At 35.3% G+C, this 18,854-nt stretch overlaps 1 protein-coding gene across 5 annotated transcripts; it reads left to right on the top strand.

Moving 5' to 3' along the window:
• The first annotated feature begins 513 nt into the window (after positions 1–513).
• Positions 514–18,095, top strand: LOC149132802 (organic cation transporter protein-like). 5 transcript variants are annotated; one of them, XM_089361438.1, is made up of 11 exons: positions 943–1,310; positions 6,127–6,226; positions 7,706–7,786; positions 8,087–8,460; positions 8,592–8,695; positions 9,626–9,780; positions 11,224–11,392; positions 13,612–13,881; positions 14,915–15,129; positions 16,805–16,913; positions 17,318–18,095. In XM_089361438.1, the coding sequence occupies exons 4-11, from the start codon at positions 8,194–8,196 to the stop codon at positions 17,529–17,531; spliced, it is 1,503 nt and encodes a 500-aa protein (XP_089217564.1). In that variant the 5' UTR covers positions 943–1,310; positions 6,127–6,226; positions 7,706–7,786; positions 8,087–8,193; the 3' UTR covers positions 17,532–18,095. The 5 variants fall into 5 exon arrangements, 4 of the variants coding, with proteins under 4 accessions (XP_089217563.1, XP_089217564.1, XP_089217562.1 ...); XM_089361439.1 differs by having other exon boundaries at positions 993–1,310; positions 7,706–7,778; XM_089361436.1 differs by lacking the exon at positions 7,706–7,786 and having other exon boundaries at positions 983–1,310.
• Positions 18,096–18,854: the final 759 nt, after the last annotated feature.

Here is an 18,854-nt window from a genome sequence, read left to right as displayed (position 1 = left end):
GAAAGAAAATAGTGAGTGTAGGATTGATTAAGCCAACGTGTCCTTCATTTTAATGGTGGTGGTGCCGTTTTGAAACTAATTTCAGGACAATTATTTTCAGATATTTATGGCTCACTTACAGGATGTCATTTTGTCTAGTTATGTCGTTTTGATACTTTAATTACTGTTTCATATAATTCTAAGAAGAAAAACACAGAACTGTTAATTAAAGTCATCGGGTAACAAGTAAGGGGAGCGAGGGTAGTTATTTTTCTTTGCATTCGTTTGGTTTATAGGTGGTAAGATATGTACAGTAAGGTAGAGAAGTAGGAAGACCGCCATATCTTATCACTTATGGGACGCCGTATAACAAGATGTAAAAAACAGGCTCAGGAGTGGCTGTGTGGTAAGAAGCCTTGCTTCCCAACCACGTGGTTCCAGGTTCAGTCCCACGGCGTGGCACCTTGGGCAAGTATCTTCTACTATAACTTCAGGTCGGCCAAAGCCTAGTGAGTGGATTTGGTAGACAGGAACAGAAAGAAGCCCGTTGTATACACACATACACGCACGCGCGTGAGCACACACACACACACACACACACACACACACACACACACACACACACACACACACACACACACATATGTATGTGTGTTTGTGTTTGTCCCCCTGCCATCGTTTAACAACCGATGCTAGTGTGTTTATGCCCCATCCCGTAACTTAGTGGTTCGGCAAAAGAGGCCGATAGAGTACGGACTAAGCTCACAAAGAATAACTGGGTCCGAGACACGGTTTTGTTTCCTTTACGAATCCGACTTGCTGCTTTTTTAATGTTAATAGTAAATAATTAATCAAATCTGCAAATTATAGTTCTGATCTATCAAAGGTTCTGCATTGCATGTCGTATGCACATGCCAGAAAAATTTAAATAAAATGAGTTTTTGACTAACTTTGTCGTTCATCACTTAATACTTATTTCAACTGAGCTGTCCAATGCATTCTCAGTTACAGCTGTTAACACTAACCTACATAACATGCATAACTAGTTATAGGTGAGGCCATACAGCTATTCAATTCATTTCAGCTCCAACAAACTTACCGACAAACTGATAAAATCCCCAACCAGCAGTTTGCGCTTTTATTTTAGATATATGACTACGATAAACATTACGCTTTGTGCCATCCTGGATGAGGTCGTTGCGAGTAGGCAAGTGGGAGAAACAGCAAGAAAAGAAAAAACAAAGAAAAATACCCCATAAAAAAATCATTATTTTGTGACCCGGATGAAAACATTCATATGGTTTATTACAGAGTAGAACAGAAAAAAATCGGTAAATATAATGATTTTGTTTCTATAAAAATTCCTTTTTAAAAACACAAATATTAATGACTTTAAAGTAAACCGTTTTTGTCTTTGTAAACACGTTAACGCATAAGGTTAAGTCCCTCTTTTCACACATACTTTTCCATACACACCTATACATAAGCGTACACTAACACGAACATAGAGTGACTTAAAAGTGTGAGTGGAAGCGTGTAGAGAAGAAGAAATACTCAACAATGAATGTTAGGTGTTTGGAAGAATTATCTTAAATGCAAGAAAGTATTAACAAAAATGTTTACAGTTTACATGTATGAAATTACTGTTCGTATCGTCAATGTCATGATCGCTATAGTGTATTCCTTTGTTAACACTAATTATTTATTTATACTCTGCTGGTTTACAAAATGTGGAAGTTATTTAATACCGTTTGATGTTATGAGATCATTAACAGTGTATAGATATTATTTATGTTTTCAATAATATTCTTCAGTCTTAAGGCGGCAAACTGGCAGAAACGTTAGCACGCCGGGCGAAATGCTTAGCGCAGAGGTCGACATTACCTTTCGTCCTTTCGAGGTCAATTAAGTACCTGTTGCGTACTGGGGATCGATCTAATCGACTGGCTCTCCTCCTCAAAAATTTCGGGCCTTGTGCTTAGAGTTGTAAAGAATATTCTGCAAGTTACTACTACACCGCAAGCTGAGGTGTATCTCTGTGAATGTGAGATGTGTCCGCAGATATATATATATATATATATATATATATATATATATATATATATATATATATATATATATATATGAAGAGCGTAGCTCGAAACGTCAAAGACTTTCCGTATTCCCGAGCGTCATACTAATATATACTTTTGTTATTTACACCACCTGTCCTCGTCTGTTGTTATTATTTGTATATTCTCCCATATATATATACATATATATATATATATATATATATATATATATATATACACACACACACACACATATATATATATATATATATATATATATATATATATATATATATATATATATATATATATATATATATATATGTATGTATATATATATATATATATATATATATATATATATATATATATATATATATATGTCTGTGTGTGTGTGTATGTGTGTGTGTGATATTAAACTGTGTTATGAAATTTGTTAGGCCGCTTCTAGTGTTTGTTTAGTGTTTCTTCTGTTCTGAAAAGTATGTGCAATGCGAGTTAGTAATTACTTAGTTGCGTGTGTCTGTGTGTTTTATATTCGCTGTGTGTTTTATATTTGCTGCATAGATTGTGTTGTGTGGAGCGACAACTGTTTAACGTGTAAATTATCTGATTTGCTGCTGCTAGATCGCCGAATACTGATCTTGTAAGAACATTGTTGCATGCAGAGAGTGTACTGTTTAAGTAGCACTACTAATAAATAACTTGTGTGAGATTTCTCTCGTTCTGAATAGAAACAGCTTTCCAGCTGTGTGTAATAGATCAGGATATGTCATTGTTCAATAGACATTTTTTTTTATTATAGTGAATCTACAATCAATTATTAGTACTAATTAATAATAGCATTAATATCAATTCCAGTCTTTTGTCGCACATCTTGCTTGCTTCAATTTCACTATACTTTTACAACGGCAGTGTCTCCGCTTCATTCTGGATTACGTTTTCGTTAAATGTCAGCACACCGTGATTACGTTCCTATTCGTTACGGTTCGATGGTTATGTATGATACTTGTTATAGGTTTACGTGTAACAAATGTCATGTACGCTTATCGATTCTTATCCGTTTCCACATAGCAGTATCGACATTTTACTCAGTTAACACAGCAAGACTCGATCGCAGCATACGCTGACATGGTTAAGCTGGACTTCCGGATATCATGTGACCAATTGATTACATTTCACTGGCTGCAAAGCCCGCAGTCGATGTTTCCCGGTATTTTATTCTTAATATTATTGGTCGCTACACATTGTCCTTTTGTATCCCAAGTCAAATCTATTTCTGCTTTTAGCTCAGCACCCCCCCCCCCCCACCGGCTACTGGTAACATTATCTCTTACTTTTCTTTCCCGCCTCTTTCCAAATATCAGTCTTGGAGAAGATTTTACTCTCGTTTTATTATTATTATTTTTTTAATTCTTTATCATATTTCTTTTTGTTGCGGTACCGTTTTGAAAGGGTTAGTCGAACAAATAGACCCCAGTACTTATTTTTATATCTGGTTTTTATTTAATCAGGTATTTTGACAATCTCCTCAGTTACGAAGAAGTAAACAGACCAATACCAGTCGTCAAGCATTAATTGAGAGGGCAAACAAAAATACATACACTTGAATATATACAAATATAGATATGTGTGTGTATGTGTGTATGTTTGTGTATGTGTATACAGTAGACACCGCTTTATAATTCCATCTTGGTGCCGCCTATTTTGGATTTATTAAATGAGGGATTTATTAACCGAGGGGACAAATCCGCCGATTGATTAAACATGTGTATTTATTAAAAGACATACATATGCGAATACACGAATAAAAACATTATAAACAATGTCATTGAAGGAAAAATTTGACGAGTGTCGTTTGCTTTGCTGGACGCTTTGTTCGCAACTCTGCATTAAAAAGATTCATGTTACTGAAATAAAAACTTTCAAGGCCACTTTCTAGTCGAGTGAAATAGTGCCACAATTCAGCTGATGTTGGAGGCTCCCGAACTGTTTCATCAACATCAATGTCGGAATCACCATCTTCATCGTCTTCGGTTTCCTTCTCAGATTTCCGAATGTGATGAATGATCTCACCTCGTTTTCTTTCTTCAGTGATGATCTCTGGGGCAACAACAGCGCTAGCATCTACGAACAACCAGTTCTCGAATTGCTTTTTGGTCAATCCAGTAGGCAATGAAGGCAGGATAAAATCTTCGTTAACATCTATGGCTTCATTTGATCCTTCGACCGAAACAAAACCAGTTTTGTTTTGTCTGGCTAGAGACCTTCCTCCACGCTACGCTTAACATGTACATAGCATCCAAAATGGTGATCTGCTTTGCAACTTGTTGGGCAGAAATGTCACGTTCAGTGTCTTCCATAACATCAATGATCTTCTAGCGCATTTCATGTCTGAAGTAGGCTTTCAAGGTCTTGATTATTCCCATTTCACACGGCTGAAGCACCGACGTTGTGTTGGGAGGAAGAGAGTTTAAAGTGATATTCTTGAAATCATAGATGATTACATGAGAAAAGGAATTGTCAAGTAGGACCACCACTTGTCTTCCAGATTCCTGCAAACGACGATCTCAAGATCTGGGCCATCTTCCATAGATTTTTTTCAATCATCCAATCATTGATCGAATCGGAAGCGTTTTGACATTTTTGAAGCATCTTGGCGAACCAGCCTTTCCGATTAAGAGCAAGTCTTCTTTGTCTCTATTCATGTAGCTGGCTACCATCAAGGTCACACGGTCCTTTGCCGTCTTAAAGCCCCTTACAGTTTTCTTGCAACTCTCGTATTCCCTGGTAATGCACGAAAGTAGATCCCAGTTTCATCGGTATTGTAAATGTCCTGTGGTTGATAAGATTTCTACAGAAGCTGCATGCTTATCTCACGCAATTGATGGGCTCCATCGACGTCAATTTCAGTTGCATCACCTGCAAAATATGAAATGTTTAGTTTGTGTTTTCTGAAGAGAAAAATGTGAACTAGTGAACTACAAGGCTTAACTTTTAGAACCATACAAGAGGTTCCATGTCTTTCTGTTATTTTTTATTTGTTTCAGTCATTGGACTGCGACCATACTGGGGCAGGCACCGCTTTGAAGGGTTTTAGCCGAATGAATCCATATCAGCACATTTTTTTTTAAAATTGGTACTTATTTTATCGGGTGTTTTTGCCGAACCATTTTCTCAAGCATTGGTGGGAAGAAACACACACACACACACACACACACACACACACACACACACACACACACACACACACGCACGCACGCACGCACACACAAACACACACAATCATACACACTGATATATAGACAAAAGGCTTCCTTAAATTACTAAATCCACTCACAAGGCTTTGGTAGGACCAGGGCTATATTAGAAGAAACTCGCGAAAGGTGCAGCGCAATGAGACTAAACCTGGAACTGTGTGGCTGAGAAGCAGATTTCTTTTTTTTTTTTTACCGCACCGCCACATCTGCGTCAATAATAAGTGAACGTCCTGACAACAAAGGAATGTAAATTTTGACAAAGATAGTTTTATAATTTTGTTTTCACGTCTGCTCTTTATCCAATTATTTATTTTATATGATGCAGCGGATAATAGGTACCGGGATGGTCTAATTACGTTATCTGGAGATTGGTGTGTCAGCGTTTCGACTACAAATGATCTCGATATTTTATCATGGTTGAATATATTATGTTCTACTTTCATAACATGCTCGAATTGTGTCAGTTGGTCAAACTAACTCCGTCTCATTAGTTGGCTTCAAATTTTGGCACAAGTCCAGCAAGTTCAGGGGAAGGGATAATTCGATTACATTGACCCCAGTGTTCAACTGGTACTTATTTAATCGGCCCCGAAAATACGAAAGGCAAAGTCAACTTTCGGTGGCATTTGAACTCAACGTAAAAACGGACGAAATGGCGCTAAGCATTTTTGCCGGGTGAGCTAAAGATCTGCCAGCTCGCCGCCCTCCTTAAATAAATAAATACTAATTTGATAAATAACCCCATAATGTATAAACTATTACTGCATACTGTGAGAAGACATTGATATATTCTTCTGTTTTATCTGATGCTTTTTTCTTCTTCTTGTCTGAAGTATTCTAGGTAAAACGAATTGCAATTTCTACAGAGACTTTATTTTAAAATGGCTGAAGATGAAGAAAATCAACTGAAATTAGAAAAACAAATGGCGACACGTAAATAAATATTTATTCAAATTGGTATTTGATAAAGCGTTTCTATGAACTAATTACTGTAATACTCATCCCTGAAATAATGTAATAATTCTTTAAATGTCTTTATCTTTAATTTACTTGCTTCAAGGCGGCGTGCTGTCAGAACCGTTAGCACGCCGGGCAAAATGCTTAGCGGTATTTTGTCTGCCGCCAACGTTCTGGTTCGCTGAGGTCGACTTTGCCTTTCATCCTTACGGGGTCGATTAAATAAGTACCAGTTATGCGCTTGGGTCGATGTAATCGACTTAATCCGTTCCTCCAAATTTGAGGCCTTATGCTTCCAGTAGAAAGGATTATTCACTTGCTTCAGTCATTAGGGGCTGCGGTCATACTGGAACAACACTTTGATGAACTCCAGTCGGACGAACCGACCTCGGTATTCATTTTTTAAAGCTTGGTACTTATTCTATCGTTCACTTTTGCCGAGCTGCTAAGTTACAGACCAGCATAATTTTCAAGCACTGTTAGAAGACACTCAAGTAAATCAGGAATCAAAAGAGGTCCATAGGTATAAAATGGTTGAGAACAACTGCTCTCCAGAGAGACGAACTACTCACCTACTTATGAAGTCCTGATGTCTACGATCGACTATACAGAACCAACCATTTCTTTGTATTGGATATTGAAAATAATGATTTTTTTTTCTCTGAACTTTCATTGTTAATACAATACCAATCAGCAATATTGATTTACTTCTATAATTAACTAGATTTATTGTTATGCTTAGTATATTGAGAAGCCATTTACACATTTCCAATTAATATAATTTGTATATAATAAATCATCCATGTAATAACTAAACATATGTATTAACCCTAACCCTAACCCTAACCCTAGCCCATAAACCGTTGGGTTACCAGGGAAGTCTGAGTTTCCCAGCAACGGAGTTTTGTTTCATGTTTTCTTTTTCTTTTCCCCGTTATTTTGCATGCTTTCAACGAATCTGACATCGAAATCACGCGTAAACGGCTCCTCTCCTCAGAAAACGAAAGATTTGGCTGCTATTTCTTGCACGCCCTGTTACAACGTAACAGGTGTTTCGGGTCTTTTATTGCAAATAACTGTTATGTGGTAGCAGGGCATGCTAGAAATGGCAGCCAAATCTTTGAGGATGGGATACGTTGAATGCACTCGAAAAAACCTTTGGAAAATGATATTCATATGACCATTGAGGGCCCCACATAAAATTGTATTAAGGGCGGCCTTTTACGAAATATTTACCGTATTTTTAAAGTCATTTCACTTTAATATATTTTGTCCACCATAATGTGTCTAGTGGAAAGGTTAGAGTTTCTTCTCTTCCAGGGTTAAGATATTTTCGGAGTAGTTTCCCATTATGCACAGTTTTGGGTATTTATACCCCTAAACCCAGAATATTTCAATAACCACTGATTCGATTTACGCGAAACTTGTTTTATACTGTTTGTATTTACATTCCAGGGAAACTTTACTTTGAAAGTATTTTCCCATTATGTGCCAGTTTGACTGTGAAACATTGCAAGCAATCAAGCAAGTGAGCAAGTAATATTGAAGTTCATTTTTAATATATTATAGATTTCTTTCGTAAATTACATTTTCACATGGTTACTAAGACATTTACTTGACGCATTTACATTCTACCTGACACAATGTAGTTCTATAAATAGCATACAACATGAAAGTTAATCACCTGAAGAGTTTTACCTGTCAGACCAGTCTTTCAACTGGACATTTTCATTTTAATATTTGAATTAGTCATTAATCAGAAACACACCATTTACTTTTGTAGAGATTACAACACATATTGTATACTTTTTATCATACATTTTTTTTCTATTTCAGCTTTATCTGATAAAGATATTACAAAGCTTATAGAACAATGTGGTACATTTGGACCCTACCAGCGCTGGCTGTACACTTATATTATTATTATAGGCACTTTGACAATAATGCCAGCTATGAATTTAGCTTTTATCAGTGCAAATGTTCCCTTCTTATGCTACCCTCCGAACTTTAATGCTTCGTTAATTCCTGAAAATCTTACAGAGAATGAATATTTACAAATGCTTCAACCTGACGACAATGATCAATGTTCTGTATATAACAATAGTTTCACTGGAACATTTTATACAACACCACCAAGTAATTCATCTAAACTACAGTGTTCTTACGGACGGAAATTTCTGACGGAGGAGTTTTCTACAATTGTAAGCGAGGTGAGTAACCCAATCAACTAATTGCTGTAAAACAATTAATTACTATAAAACAGTTGATGTTTAATTTCAGTATCATATATTTTAACATAAACCATTTAATTGCATCCATTTTAATTTGTTTCTTCTCACAGTTTGATTTGGTGTGCGAAAGAAAATGGTTAAGATCCACTTTGCAGTCCGTTTATTTCGCTGGTTGTCTTTTTGGAGCAGTTATATTTGGTTTTTTATCAGACAGGTAACATATCTTTCATTATCTTATTATCATATACTTTTTTTTAATATTTAATTTTAATTTCTTTTATTTGTTTCTTCCTTATTTCAGTCATTTGACTGCGGCCATGCTGGGGCACTGCTTTGAAGGATTTTTAGTCAAATGAACCAGCCTCAGCACTTTTTAATTTTTTTAAAAAGACGAACACTTATATTATCGGTCGTATGAAAGGGAAATAGAAGTATTGTAGTTGGTTGGGAAGGATACAAAGGATTTGGGAAGAAGAAGAAGGAAAGAGTGAAAGAGAGACAGAGAAGAGAAATAGCGAATAAAGAAGAGAGAGAGAGAGAGGCCAAGAAGAGAGTGGAAAGGAGAGAGAGAGAGAAAAAAGAGAGAGAAAAAGTAAGAAGTAATTGTTATTGCCAAAATTACTTCTCTCTTTCTTTTTTTTTTTGAAGAGAGGAAGGAAGAAAGAAGGAAAATACGAAAGACAGCTGATTCTAGAAATCAGTAAAACTGACCAGCTATGTCCACTGAACCAGAACGATAGACCTATCCAAACAAAACCAAGAAAAGAAATATTCCGAGCTATGTGTATTGCGGTATTTTCGAGAATTTTGAGATGCAGCAAATTTTTTGGTCAGTAAACAGGACACAGTTTCGAGCGACGGGAACTTTGACACCACATTGAAAATAAATGTTCAAGCGAAGTCGAAGGCCTTCGAGTGTTTCTGAATGCCAATTTATGTCTTCCACACGGCAATCGCTGTATGCATTGCATAAAATAAGTAAACAAATGAATAAATATGTGTGTGTGTGAAAGTGAGAGAGAGAGAGAGAGAGAGAGAGAGAGAGAGAGAGAGAGAGAGAGAGAGAGAGAGAGAGAGAGAGAGAATGTATTCCGTGTTCATATAGATAATTAAAAATTTTAAATTTTATTTCCGTCTTTCATAGATTTGGCCGAATACCCATATTTTTCTTGGCAAACACCTTTATAGTCATCTGTGGAATTGGAAAAATTTTCGTACCATCGTTGATAATTCTTATGACGCTGCACTGTATTCAAGCTAGTGGTTACACGGGAAATACAATTACCTTATATTCACTGAGTAAGTTATTCTCATAATACAAGTGTGTTTGTGTGTGTGTGTAATGTTTAATTTAATCAAGATATCCTTCGCCTGAAAAGTAGCTGGCGGTATAAACCTCGCTTGGAGTTTTACCACTTCCGAGGTTCCGCCAGCTAAGAAAAATGTAGCCCGGATCTTACCTACTTCATTTCGTAACTCTCTCTCTATATATATATGTATACATACATACATACATACATACACACACACACACACACACACACACACACACACACACACACACACACACACAGATATATATATATATATACATATCTTTTTATCTTTTACTTGTTTCAGTCATTAGACCGTGGGCCATGCTGTGATTAGATATCAAAATTATTCTTCATTATAAAAACTTAGTGTGTATTCTTTTTGTTTCAGACTAAATGAATTCAGATTAATAAATTAGAGAATGGCTATCGACCAAAATACAATCATATCCCTCCACAAAAAAGGCGAAAGTAATTCAACTATAACAAAAATGCTTAAAATTAACGAAACAACAGTCTGGAAAATTTTGAAGAAATTTCAAGAGACTTGTTCTACCGCTGATCGACCTGGACGTGGCCGAAAAGGAATTCGCGGATCCCTCAGCTCATGAAAAGTACCAGAGAAAAGATACGGCGAAATCCTCGTCAGAAAACTGACTGCCACAGCAAAAATAAGGTGAACATCGATGTATCGAGAACTGAAGAAGGATCTCAGGGCCCACCTCTACAAGAAGATCCACCGTCATGAGCTCCCGCAAGTTTATAACGCAATGAGACTGGAAAAAAGTCGTCTTATCTTGCGTCAGATTACTGAAAGCACGCTGTCCCAACTTGGTGGTCACCGATAAAAAGAAATTTGACCTTGAACAGACAGTAAACCACCAGAACATTCCGACTTTGGAATGTATCAAGCCCCATCGACAGTAGACACATAAATCGACGTCAAAGTCCAATTTCAGTTATAGTTTGGTCGGCTGGGACAGCCACTGGAAAGTCTCCCCTTGTTTTTGTACCCTCGGGTGTTCAAATGAACACCCAGCGATACATTAGCGACATTCTGGAAGTTGAACTGCTCCATGGGTGAATGAGCAATTTCAAGGCTCACCTTGGAGCCTCAACACGACTCAGCACCATCACACAGCTTCAAACAGAGGGGGACTAAAAGACAGAGTGAAAGAATCGTACAAAATTTAGATAATACTTATTTCCACATATACATATATCCATACCACATTCCACATTCATAAGCACCCACACAAACACGCCTATATATATGCTTCCTTCCTGAAAAAAAAAAGCATACGTGTTGGTGACCATTCTTTAAGGAATTGCCCCAGCATGGACGCAGTCTAATGACTGAAACAAGTATAAGACACAAGATTAATTATTTAAAGATACTAATTATATTCAATTTGTGATCCTTTTTCAGCTTTGGAATTTACTTCCTCAAAACTACGTACCCGTATTAGTTTTGGATATATGTGTCTCTATCCAGTAGCAGCAACATTTGTAACAGTGCTGGTGTATTGTATCCCTGACTGGCATCTCTTAGAATTGACAGTGTGTATTCTGCCTACAATCAGTTTTTTCATTTGGATGTGAGTATATTTCAGTTGAGCCATTTAGATTCTAATCAAGAATATTTTCATTAATTTTCTGGTAAGAAATTCAGAATAAAAGGAGAAAGGAAATGCTCTGAAATTTGTATTCATTTTGTTTCTAAAGAAAGCAACATTTATATTTTACTTTCATTCTTTTACTTGTTTCAGTCTTTGTTTACTCATCTACGGTACACTACGAATTTTCTTTCCATATATTTTACTTAATGTGTTATACACTGCATTACAGTATTCTATTTCTATTTATTTATTTATTAATTTTTAGGCGTGAAAATGTTTATTTTACCACAGAAATAATGAAGTTCTAAAAAAAATATAATAACTACTGGCCGCAAAAACCCGCGATATACTGAGGAGTCCGCGATATAAATTTACGTATATTAGCCAAACAAATTCGCGATGTACTGAGTGTGCGATAGCTGAACCGCGATATGGCGAGTGATTATTATATTCGTTAAATTTATTCTCTTGCACTTTCGATTCTACGGCTCTTACTATATATTACATATACTGGTGTACAAAAGCTTCAAATTTCAATTATTAGAGTAAATTTCTAACATTGCAATATTTTTCATCAACATTGGGCGATAACAAATGCATCACGCTTTTCTTGTTTAGATCGGCCGTTGTATGTATTGACATTTGCAACACTATTTTAATCATCGTGGAATTGTTTGTTCCTCCTCTTTCTGTTTCTAACTAAATGTATTTCGAAATAGACCTGGAATAACACTAACTACCACATTTAAACGAATGAGTGTGTTGTTTTTATATAATATTAAATATATTCCCGGTTAACTCGATGCACGTCGTTATTTTTCGGGCTACCGATTGTACATTGCTCTGTAACTATTTCTTTTGGCAGGCTTTTTTTTTTTTTTTATCTAAAAAGATACATAGTAATGTATTTTCATATGTATCTAGACAATTCTTTTTCAAAACGACCCAATCTTGAATAGGAGAGGAGAAAGCGTTTCATTGTAACTACAGAAAAAGGAATAAAAATTCATACATTAAAACATATTCCTGTATCAGTAAAATTTGAATTGAAGAAAATGTAAACATAGAGTTTATAGCCGGAAGAAGAAGAAATTTGACACGTGAAAGAAAGCAAAAGTTTAAAATAGATTTTGACTCCTGCTGACAGAGTCAAGTATGGTAGTCACTTTTTTCATAAAAAATATATCATGTGTACTTTATGAAGGCAGAGTGTGCCAAGAAACCTGACACAGAAAACCAAATAAAATGTTAAGTTAAATATTGGATTTTGCCTTTAAATGAAAAAGTGATCTCCTTGTAAGGAACATATACTCTTTTCAGCTGTAGATTACATGCCGTTATGTGTGACTCACACAGTGTCTATTAACCAATAAAATAGCTGTCTTGGTACCATCTTGAATTAATGCATGTTTTTCATTAGAGTCAAGAATACTTCTCTAATATATTGACCGTTCGTCGAATCTGAATCAGCGGTGGAAGGCATCACTCGAATAAATATGACAATATATTCTACATAATGCTTTGAGTAGTTTTTGTCCAGATCGCAAGCATAAGGGCCAATGTTTAATCCCACTGTATGATATCTTCCGATGATTTTACCAGAACTTCACCTTGACCAAAGATTTGTGATTGCAGTGTGACACATGAAAACTGTGTGGAAGCCCACTCAACGGACTGCCTCTAAAATTCTAAACATTAGCTTTGTTCCTCACCTTATGCTAATTCTATCTTTCATTTAGATTACACCTGAATTTTGCAAGAGAGTAGATATTTCCGTTGACCTAACAATTGAATTCTCATCGTCGAAACGGACACGAAAATTACATACATACATACATACATACATACATACATACAACACGAATCCTTAATTCATACACTACAAATGATCATGATATCTAGGACTATAAAAATCTGTAAAACTTTCTTAAAATTCAAAGGGTGATAAACAAAACAAGATGGTTCCCTTTACAAACTTGCTGTGAAGTAGATGGCCAGTCAAAATTAACTCTAAACTAGAAAGAGAACATACATAAATATGTATAATATATAAGTAAATATGTATTATATATATATATATATATATGTATATATATGTTTTTATACATGGTTATTATGTCCAATGCTATGGTCTTGATGCCTAATTTCTTACAAGCAATAATTTTTTGAGCTCGTCTTTTTTTATCGATCTTTTTCAGATTTCTCCCCGAATCTCCAAGATGGCTGATTGGAAGAAAACGTTTTACAGAAGCGAAAGCAGTTTTTCGAAAAATAATGAAGAAAAATAAAAAACAATGTCAGGATTTATTAAAAGGTTTTCCAAATAAGGAGGAGGAATCTTCATTCAAGAACAGTTTTCAAGAAATTATACCCGAGAAGAAAGTTTTATCTCAAAAGAATTATACTTTTATTGATTTATTTAAAACACCGCGGCTTGCATTAACCACAGTGAATGTTTCTTTTAGCTGGTAAAGATCTGTTGATATTTCACTTGTCTCTCTGAATGCTTGGGTAATTGTTTGTTGGCACTCCGTCGCTTACGACGACGAGGGTTCCAGTTGATCCGATCAACGGAACAACCTGCTCGTGAAATTAACGTACAAGTGTCTGAGCACTCCACAGACACGTGTACCCTTAACGTAGTTCTCGGGGATATTCAGCGTGACGCAGTGTGACAAGGCTGACCCTTTGAATTACAGGCACAACAGAAACAGGAAGTAAGAGTGAGAGAAAGTTGTGGTGAAAAGAGTACAGCAGGGTTCGCCACCATCTCCTGCCGGAGCCTCGTGGAGCTTTAAGTGTTTTCGCTCAATAAACACTCACAACACCCGGTCTGTGAATCGAAACCGCGATCCTATGACCGCGAGTCCGCTGCCCTAACCACTGGGCCATTGCACCTCGACATTGCGGAATAATATTACTATAAATGTTTAGAACAAACAGTGTTAGGGAGCGGGAGGTTATAAATGTTTTGGAATAAGATAACAGGATAACAGAGGCGTTGGCCATTGTGATTATATTGTTAACTGTACATTCTAAGGAATCAAGGGGTTAGTCGATGCTTATCGCAATCCGAAATAATTATGTACAAGAAAAGAGCGTCTTGCACTGGGAAATAACTGTTATTATCACTGATACTCTGCAGTATGGATAACGATAAGCAATACGATGAGGAGAATAGCTGCAAATCTCATTAAAGGTGTCAATGATTTTTTAAATACACCTGCTGATTATCAGGTAGATGGAGATATAAAACTTTGTGCTATTGTTGAGTGAAGACTATGATAAGTTGGACATCTCTGATACAGCCTTAGTTTACAGTATGTCGAATCGTTATAGATACATAGTGTAGGTATATAAATAACACTGTATGTGTGTATGCGTTTCACACAGAAATATGTTTGAAATATTTTCTGATATTTTAATGCAAATGTAAAAGTTGCAATACAGGCGTAAATAACATAAATTTGGTCATCTGATTTGTAAGATATTCTTTTACAGGTTGGTCATCAGTATGATATATTATGGAGTGACCCTTAATTCCGTGGACATGGCTGGAAACCGCTATATAAACTTCCTGTTGTTGGCATTCGTGGAATTTCCTTCTCATTTATCTTCTTACTGCTTGTTTAAACGTTTTGACCACCGGAGGCCTATCAGCTTCTTTATGATGTTCAGTGGATTAAATTGCATCGTGTCAAATTTTGTGACCAAAGGTAATCTACATCGCACATTTTTCTATTTTTTTATACATTTTATATTTTATATACATTTGAAAATAGTGTCTTCTTTATCAAAAGAAGCTGTGTACATTTATATTTAACATACTTGGGTACACTTGAACACGGAAAAACATTTTCTGCCTTATTGTCTTGTAGAAAGGTTTCTCCTGATAGACTTTGTTCGTGTAACAACGCTCTTAATGACATTATCGGACTTCCAGTTACGTGTTTCTATGTAAGTGTGTTTCCTCGGTGATAGACACCTCTTCAGTCGTTTATAACTCAGTCAAAACTTACGTTCCTATATGTAAACAGTGAAAACTGCATTTGGTGTTGTGTGGTGGGGCTTTGTTAAGCCCGTATTAATATATTTAAAGCATACTAAGTAGCGATGATTAAAATAACGCCTTGTATAGCCTCCTCAAGTTTAACATTTATAAATTAAACATTAAATATTAAACATTAAACTGTGCTTTTAGATACAAGTTTATTAAATCGTAAAGAATATTGCAGAGAAAGTTTCGTATCGAATGATAGAATGTATTCACCATAATGTTACTAGATTAAAATATGCCACGTGATTTCATACATTTCCTGCGCAATCATCAACATACAATCAGTAACACAGTGATGTTTTATCTTCTGTCAATTCATTGGTCAACTGTTCTATCTTTATTATTTTTATTAAGCAATTTTTATAAATTCGATTTAATGACACTATTTATATTCTGAATAATTTAAACGTCAAATTTCGGATAACGGGACGACCAAAATGATAACTTTGTAAAATCACGATCCATCATTTTTTTTACCTAAAAATCTTGAATTTAATGATGAATATTTCTTTCCGGTAATGATGCAAAAGATTCTCAAAATATTCGACTTTAATTAAACTAATACTTAATCGATTTTTTATTATATAAGGTATGAACATTTGAAACCGTTCGATCTTTATAGCCAACAATTATATTTGTTTTACAAATTTTGATTAGGTGCCAGAAGACACATATTTATAATAGATAATCTGACTCAAATGTGGAACCACGGATTCCAGAATGCGTAGCAAATGGTGAATGTTATAAATGATAGAGATACGATGTGCATCCAGAAGGTCTGAGACATTTTCAGGAGAGGCAGTTATAACTGTCCTAAATTACTGTAATTTTAGTACATCATTATTATTATACATCTAATAAACTAACCTGCCAAATTTTATTCGAAATTAAAGGAGACGGCCGTAAGAGTACTTTGAAACCGTCCTGCTAAGCACTGCTTGTCATAACTTCAGTCTGTTAACCAACTAATTGACAAAGATGGGCATCAAATTTGTGACTCACGCAGCCTACAGCACAGATATTGCTTCCTGTGACTTTTGGTAGTTGCTCAAACTGAGGGAGAGCCTCAGGGATAGCCGTTTTGAAAACATTGAATTGAAGGTTGATGCAAGGGTCGTGGATACCTTCCATCCATTTGGACGTCTTCCATGGGGGTCTTCAGAAAGTGGCAGAAGCAATACAAGAGATACATTGAAGTCAGAGGGTCTTACTTTGATGGAGATTAGCGGTTCGTAATTTGAGATTAATAAGTGTCTCTCCTAAAAAAGTCTCAAAACCTCTGGAATGCACCTTGTATGTTGCATTATCTAAACTTCTATTTTATTGTATTTAAGGTTCATTCTGGCTTCCTCTGATCCTGGTCCTTCTCGGAAAGTTTGGAATCGCCTCGGCATATGGTTCGATTTATCTCTTATCAGCAGAATTATTTCCAACAGTTGTTCGGTAAATGTTGTTGTGTGTCTTTAAAAACCTCCTGTATCTCTTAACCTCTCATGACACTGAAATATAACGGTATGTTTTGTCATCTCACTCTTTTCAGAAACTGACTATGTTGCTGTGTTTTACCTGTTTTACCAGGAATTTAACTTTTCATCATCTCTCTCTCCTCTCTCTCTCCCCCCCCTCTCTCTCTCTCTCTCTCTCCCCCTCTCTCTCTCTCTCTCTCTCTCTCTCTCTCTATATATATATATATATATATATATATATATATATATATATATATATATATATTATATAAATACACTACATATGTGGAAAATTCTGTCTGAATTATTAAAATATATGAAAGATAATCGAGTCCTACTAAAAATATCTCTATAATAATGTTAATCATTCTTTTTTTCCAGAGCTAACGGATTAGGTTTAGCTTCCTTTTCTGCCCGTATCGGTGGTATAAGCGGACCCTTTATACTTCAACTATCATCCTATGTCAAATGGCTTCCTCTAAGTATCTTCGGCCTTTTGTCAGTGATAGCGGGATTACTGTTGCTGTTATTACCAGAAACGAAAAATAGAGATTTACCGCAAACATTTGAAGATTTGGAAAACTGGAGGAGCTGATATTGTGGTAAAACAAGAAACTTTCACGATGCAAATAAACGTAGAATGCATCCGACGACAAAATGTATCGGAGAATTTCAGTTTCAAAATTCGTCTGCCCTTGATATTCTACGATTAAAAATTTTGAAGACAAACTCGATTGATTCATTTTTAATTTGAAACTCGCGTTTGAACGTTCCACATACTGACTTTTGCTCACGTGATACAATATAACGCAATAAGGGAATCAACTACATTTTACTTGATGGCAATATATCTGAAAAGTGAGCTTCGAAACTACATATTATAATGGTATTCGTCTATCATTTAGCGTATCTGGTACCTAAACATTAATGTGTTTATATAATTCATACCACGATGGTGCCATATATAAAAAAAAACAAAAGCAATATCTTTTCTTTTAGTTCAACTTTTAATTCATTTTTCATTTTCTCTCGTATTATCACATCGACACACCATGAAACCTGTCTGCTCTACATTTATAAAATATTTTCTTTTCTGGGAGTTTAAGAACACATGTTGAAATTCTAGAATGTGAAGTTTTAAATATACCGTACTATGTAACTCTTGCTTGTTCCTGTTTTTTTCCATTCATTTATTCATTGGTACTACACTCTGTACTGACTGACCAAATGGATTACTATAAAGCATATAGTATATTGAATGCTAACGATGATTGTTACTATCACTATGGCTAAACGAGATCGTAATATATAATATAATATAATATAATATAATATAATATAATACAAGTGGCATTTTCCTTGTTTCTGTCTCTCTTGTTCACTCGAACAAGAGAGACAGAAACAAGCAGTGACAAGGAAAATGCCCCTTGTATTTGAACACTATGCAAATATTCTTTTAAAAAAACTTTTCTTTTAATTTCTCCAAAATTTAATTGTTTTCCATACTTACAGTTGAAAAAGTCTCAATGACTGAAACCGGTACTGAAATGTTGTTTTATAAAATTATTTTACCATTTTCTACCTTGACTTTTTTTTCCACACATATCAACTCGTGTGTTCCTTTTCAACCTTCTACATGTAATATAATATATATGCATATATAAATAAATAAAATGGAAAACAGAACAAGTAAACACAGAGAAACGACCCTTCATCAGTTGTCGGCTCATTTCAAGTATATGCATTCACTGTTCTACAATCTGACATATATAAATTGCTGAACCCGCTATATATAATTCAATAGGTTACACTAACATTTGAAAGTTCGTATCTCAACAGTTGCTGCACTACTTAACATTCACTTGATAATGACACATAAACCTCGATACTTTCGTGAAGTAAAACATTAATTTCAGTA

This window comes from Octopus bimaculoides, chromosome 13 (assembly GCF_046866305.1).
Source record: "Octopus bimaculoides isolate indiv1 chromosome 13, ASM4686630v1, whole genome shotgun sequence".
NCBI lineage: Eukaryota > Metazoa > Mollusca > Cephalopoda > Octopoda > Octopodidae > Octopus > Octopus bimaculoides.
Note: the sequence above shows the minus strand (reverse complement) of the source record. Positions and strands in the feature narration are given on the sequence as shown.